This window comes from Mercurialis annua, linkage group LG8, assembly GCF_937616625.2.
Source record: "Mercurialis annua linkage group LG8, ddMerAnnu1.2, whole genome shotgun sequence".
NCBI lineage: Eukaryota > Viridiplantae > Streptophyta > Magnoliopsida > Malpighiales > Euphorbiaceae > Mercurialis > Mercurialis annua.
This window is the reverse complement of record NC_065577.1, coordinates 13,179,207-13,186,103: the sequence shown is the minus strand read 5'-3', so window position 1 is coordinate 13,186,103 and position 6,897 is coordinate 13,179,207. Positions and strand designations below refer to the sequence as shown.

General features: G+C 29.3%; 1 protein-coding gene across 1 annotated transcript; it reads left to right on the top strand.

The window, feature by feature from the left end:
- Positions 1-2,817: 2,817 nt before the first annotated feature.
- On the top strand, positions 2,818-6,458 carry LOC126660658 (beta-glucosidase 13-like). Its single transcript, XM_050354254.2, has 12 exons — positions 2,818-3,034; positions 3,111-3,180; positions 3,267-3,325; positions 3,433-3,511; positions 3,655-3,732; positions 3,851-3,938; positions 4,012-4,261; positions 5,044-5,380; positions 5,456-5,487; positions 5,624-5,726; positions 5,805-5,907; positions 6,087-6,458. Exons 1-12 carry the CDS (start codon positions 2,867-2,869, stop codon positions 6,331-6,333), a joined length of 1,614 nt encoding a protein of 537 aa, XP_050210211.1. The 5' UTR covers positions 2,818-2,866; the 3' UTR covers positions 6,334-6,458.
- Positions 6,459-6,897: the final 439 nt, after the last annotated feature.

Here is a 6,897-nt window from a genome sequence, read left to right as displayed (position 1 = left end):
CAAAATACAAGTTGGATACTTTCTCAGAACCATGAAGATAATAAATTAAGTCATTTGTCTTCATGACAATCTCCAAACAAGATTTTTAATAGAATGATACATATCACCTTGAATTTAAAACGTGAAGATAATGTATATGATATTTTCCAAATTCTCTCCTCCACTGCTTCAATGTAGATGAAATATTTGTGGGTTATTAAACTATAATCACTTTACAAAACGATTATTATTGGAACAGAGAGAGCGTCCGAATTATAAAAAATAATTCGAACTGATTTTTTTACAAAACGATCACCAACTTTATAAAATTAGAAAACAGTTACCAAACTCCAACTTATTTAAGAAACGGTTACCGAAGTGTATTATTTTAACAAATGATTACCGGCCGGTTACATTGTTGTATAATACTTTCTTATCTACATCTATAATTCGGCAACGGTTTTATAACAAACTATAAATCGGTATCCGTTCTGTTATTTTTTTATAATTCTATAACCTTTTATGAAAAATAAAAATTCGGTAACAATTTTTTAATTTTTTAATTTGGTAACAATCTTGTGAAATACCTAAATGCCAAAAAAATATTTTAAAAAATCTATGCAAAATTTATAAATATATTTCAAATCGGTCTATTTCATTGGATATTTATCCAATTTAATATTTTTCAAAATTAATTTATCCATACCATGCGACAATCAAATTAACAACTCTTTTTCTTTCTAATTTTACATTCAATCGTCATATAAACACAATTAAATCAATTATAATATGCAAAATAAGGATAATTTATATTTCCCAAAATATCTCCTCCACTGCTTAAATGACCGTATGGGACAGCAATATCTTGATATTATTACAATTTACAAGGCTAAGCCTTCAATGCCCAAGTAAATGATACTGACAGTGCCAACTCATATCGCAAAATATTTTACTCGTTTATCAACTAATTTCTTTGTTTTACATTTTATATTTTATAATTTTATTTATTTAAATATAAATATATCTTATACTATCTTCGTCCTAATAGAATTGTACACTTGAAATTTTTTTATCCCAAAACTCTTGTACACTTCTAAAAAATGACAATTTCTAAACTCAATATTTTTATACTATTCTTATTTAAAATTCATTAAGAAGTAAATTAAAATTAAATTCTACATTAAATAGGGGTATGATAAGAAAAGTAGGAAAAAAAATTATAAAATCCACAATAATAATTAATTATTTTAAACTGTGTGATAAAAGAATAGTGGACAGCTCTATTGGAACGGAGGCAGTATGATGTAAAATTGAAAAAGTATTAATACACTTTTTAGGCGTAATTTTCAAAACCCTTCCACCTTTAACCCCTTTGTTAATTAAATCCTGACGTAGGAAAGTTTTCAATTTTACCCTACTTTTTCTTTTTCTGTTTTAATTGTACCCAAAACATTAAATTAATCTCTTCTCACTTGAAAAAAGATTTAAAATAGTACTTCATTTTTTTACATAAATTCTAATTAGACGCTAATGTTATTAATCATATGAAAAAGCCTTCTTCCCCACTAAAAAAATATTATTTTTTATTTAATTTATATTGATTATCAATAACTTTTTAAAATCAAAACTGTTAAAAACATACCCGTTGCACAAAATCGACTTAAAAAAAAATTGAAAACGTTCCACCAATAAAAAACGTTTACAAATCTATTCCAAATCAGTCTATTTCATTGGATATATATCCAATCTAAACAATTGATGTAACATTTTTCAAAATTAATTTATCCTTACCATGTGACAATCAAATTAACAACTCTTTTTCTTTCTAATTTTACATTCAATTGTCACGTAAACACAAATAAATCAATTATAGAAAATTAAATAGATTCAACCGAATTGGTCGAACTAAAGTAGATTTATAATTTTTAAAAGGTTTTAAATAGATTTCTCAAAATTTTAAAAAATTGACATATTCATCAGAATAACAAATCTGGCATTTTAACATCGTTAAGTCTTTATGGAAAAATTATAATTTGATAATTGTAAAAGCATTAACCAGCTGCGATGCGGTTAGTATGACAGTGTTTGGAACAACAATATCATGAAACTATAACAAATTACTTGGCTAGCTAAAGCCTTCTGGCTGAACCTGTCAGTTTTATTTAGTTATATCGTATTAAATATATTTTCTCTATTCCAATATAATTATTCACTTTAACATCCGCACAGTTTAAAAAATGCCTAATCCCTCAAAAACCCCCGACCTTTTCGCCCTTTTTCAATCCTACCCTAACGTTAAAAACTGGTCAATTTTACTCTATTTTACATTTTTGTGTTTCAATTGTACCTTATAATATTAAATTAACGTTTTTTTCGTTTGGAAAAAATTAAAAAGCATTCTACATGTCTAGCATATATTAATTGTATATGTTGAAAATTTATTTAGATTTAGTTAAATTAATTAAGGATTTAAATTAGTTTTAATTTGATTATGATTTTTAGTTAGTTTTTAAAAATAAAAGATTTATTTGTAATTTTTTGAATGGAAATAAATTTAATTTTATCTTTAAACTTAGTTAATTAAATAATTTCATCATTTAAATAAAAAATTTGTGAAAAATTAAAAAATTAGGGTATAATTGAAACGAGAAAATGCAAAATAGGGTAAAATTGACCAGTTTTCAACGTCAGAGTAAAATTAAAAAGGGGTTAAAAAGTCGGGTTTTTTGAGATATTAAGCCTTTAAAAAAATACAATCACATTTTAAGTATTTTAAATTTATCTTTATTTATATCCAAGGGCTTAAAAAGCAACGAAGAATTATTCGAAATGTGTATAAAGAGGGGGCGTCGACATTGAAATTGATACACCACAGCTTGAAACTATAATGTTGATTATGGATACTAAAACCTCTCTACTGCTAGCTTTGGTAGTCCTTCTTATGATTGGCTCACCCAATCCCACTGAGTCAAAGAAAGAAATTCCAGTTCTGAAGTTTGACAGTAGCTATTTTCCAGAGGGTTTTTACTGGGGCGCTGCTACTTCAGCTTATCAGGTCTAATTTATTTTCTGTAATTATTTTGCATGCATTTCAGTAGTTAAGATATGCTAATAATTGAATAAATAATCAGGTCGAAGGGCATGCAAACGAAAGTGGAAGAGGACCTAGTATCTGGGATACATTTGTCCATGAGTATCCAGGTCCATAACCAAATTAATTTCTTGCTTTGTGTGAATTTTATATAATGTAACGTTATATTAATTTCATTTATATGTGTATATTGCAGAGAGAATTGATGACCGTAGCAATGCGGATGTTACGGTGGATTTTTACAATCACTACCAGGTATAAATATCATCCTCAAACTATGTGCATTAATTATTCATAAAAAAAAAATCTATATGCTTTAAAAAGATATAAATTACGCAATAATTTTGAAAATAATGTTTCAGAGAGATCTCGAAAGAATGAACAAGAGTCTAGGTATGAATGCCTACCGATTCTCTATTTCATGGACAAGAGTCATTCCTAGTAAGTATTATTTACAAATAATTATATTATCTTAACATTAAGATATAGAATCCTTCTTTACTGAAAAAAAGATATAGAATCCTTACAATTTATACTATGTAATGTACTAAATACTTTTTCATAATGCCAAACTCTAATTGCAGGTGGAAAGTTAAGTGAAGGAATAAACGAGGAGGGAATTGAATTTTACAACAATGTTATTAACGAGACTATAAAAAATGGTGACTCTTTATCATCTATTATAAAATCTACTTGTAATTGTTTTTATATTTACTTTCTTTCGGAACATATATGCGTAACGCAAGTATCATTACATCTTCTTTGTGACGAAAATACTAGGTTTGACTCCTTTCGCCACTATTTTTCATTGGGATGTTCCCCAACATCTTGAAGACATGTATGGCGGTTTCAGAAGTCGTGACATAGTGTAAGTATTTTGTTGTTGTTTTTTACTTCTTCAAATGTTTACATTGCTAATAAGTTCTGTTACTATTCGATAGGGCTGATTTCAAAGATTTTGCGGAACTTTGCTTTCAAAAATTTGGGGACCGAGTGAAACATTGGATTACAATTAATGAACCGTTTGTTTTTGATACACATGGTTACGAACTTGGTGGTTTAGCACCAGGGCGATGTTCACATTGGGTGAATAGGGCATGCCAAGCAGGAGATTCAGGAACTGAGCCTTACACAGTTGGCCATCATTTGCTTCTTGCTCATGCATATGCTGTTCAAGTATACAGGGAAAAGGTATAAGACATAAAATATCATAGAGGTGGAATGAATTAGGTTTATTATTTATTGAGTTATTGAAAAAATTATTTAGCAATAAACTTTGTAATTTTATTGTATATATTTTGTTTCAAAATGGATAACAATTAGTGCTAATTAGTGGAGTAGAGGTTCTAATTAAATTTTCACTATACTTTTCTTTAAGTTCAATATTGGATTTTCTTAGGTCTGAATTTATTAAAGTACCCACCAATGACAATAAAATTGAAAAATAAATCGATTTTAAATAATATTTTTTGGGTAATTGACCCTAAAGTTATATATCCAAACTATCATATCTTTTGCATTTTGGTAACCAAATTTTAATTTATTTCAATTTAGATATAAAAATTTTAATTTTTTTAATTTGATAATAAAACTTTGATTTTGTTTCGTCGAGAGATTTTTCAGCGTGGCAGCCGAATTTTACTTTTATTTCTGTCTAAACACATAACATATATGCATATTTTGGCCGAAAATTTATTTTTAATAAAAATTATGTATAAACGACAAATTTTCAAAAAAAATACGAACAAAGAACGATTATCAATTGTCAAAATATGACATACACGTCATTATTTTGGTCAGAAAACGTCTTTTTAAATAAATTTAAAATGAAACAAATTAAAGTTTGGTCACCAAACGAAATAAAGCGATAGTTTGAATACTCTCTGAGGATAAATGACCCACATTCTAAAAAAGTTTAATTAAACCACAAGTCATTTGAATTTTAATCATTTGTTCCTTTTTACACGGTACAGGATAACACTGGTAAGATCGGAATTACATTAGACTTGACCTGGCCTGAGCCTATGTCCGGCAGCCCTGAAGACGTTGCAGCAGCCCAACGGATCCTTGATTTCGCATTTGGTTGGTGGTTAGACCCCTTGGTCTATGGTCATTATCCAAGAATAATGCAGGAACGAGTTGGTGATAGATTGCAAAATTTCACCAAAGAGGAAAGTCTTTTGGTGAAGGGATCATATGATTTTTTAGGCATAAACTCCTACACTTCAAATTATGCTTCCGCCAATTATACTGCTGACCCTGATCCAACTCATATTAGATATGCAACTGATAGTGCAGTTACATTGACAAGTAAGTTAAGTTTTTCTTTTAATTCTGAAATTTTAGAATGAGTGTTTTTTTAATTCATTTTTTTCTTGTTTACAGAGTTTAAGGATGGCAAATCCATTGGTGAACAGGTTAGTGCTCAAAAAAATCAACTCATGTGCTATGTATAAACTAGTAGAAAAGTTCAACAAATTAGTATGATTAAAAAAATTTAATTATTGTAAAAGTACTTGAAAAAATAATTAAAAAAATCAAATTCTGTTATAGGCATCTCCAGCTTGGTTATACATCTGGCCGGAAGGAATTCGACGTATTTTGAACTATACAAAAGTTACATATAGGAACCCAGTAATCTATGTTACAGAAAATGGTAAGTTACTCTATCTTTTTAATTATCAATTAAACATTTAGGGTTTCAATTATATATTTAAGTTGTGAGCATATTCAGGAGTTGGTGATCCTTTTGGTCTTTCTCCCGAGGATGCTCGCAAGGATTTATGGAGGATAAGTTATCATGAAAAGCATCTCTTGGAAATACTTAAGGCCATCTGGTGAGTCCGATCCGTTAGGTATTTTTTTTATTAGTTAGGGAACACTTGTGGGGGAGGAACAGAACCTACGATCTTAACAGAATGCTGCTAGCGTTTATACCATTTGAATTACAATTTATTAGTTCCCTTTGATATTTTCATGAGTGTTTTCTGTTCTAATTATGATTGATTGTTGGCAGCGTTGACGGTGTAAATGTGCAAGGTTACTTTGCTTGGTCCTATATAGACAACTTCGAATGGTCGAATGGTTATACCGTATCAATGGGTTTGTATGGTGTCGACCGTGAAAATAACCTCAAAAGACGCGCAAAGTATTCGGTATCTTGGTTCAATCAATTCTTGATGAAGAAGGGAGAGATAGGCGGACCGAAATGTGATTTACTAATTCCTGAGCAGGATACTGAAGAAGATGACTATGAGTTGTAGGCTCTGCTTGCCTCTAGAATGAATAAGGAGAGATTGGTCTATAGATACCATCTCGCCTCTGGAATAAACTATGGTTGTATGAGAATAATTTTATGGAATAAATGGCCCTGTTTTTTACTATCTAATTTAATTTTTTGTGATGTCAAGTCTAAATCATTACAGTTCACAGTTATTTTTTTGAGGAAGCACAGAGCAAGAATATGAAAGGTGAGGATGATTTATTTTTCCCAAATTCTCTCGTCCCCTTCTTCAATGCCGTATGGAATCTCAGTATGGGACGGAAGTATCATGATATCATTATAGTTTACAGTTAAATTTAACGATACAGCCAACTCATAGAACACAAGATTTTACAAATTATAAAATATAGGCAAGTTGTATATTTGCATCCCCCCACTATCACAATTTTTAGAATTGGGTCCCTACTATAGTTTATGTACATTGAGCTCTTATACTTTAATTTTTGCAGACAATAAATTATTTTTGTCACAATTAGTGTTCATAATGTCAAGTCATACTACCCATCATGGGTTTGCTCAATTAGTCACGAGTGTGGATAGTAAA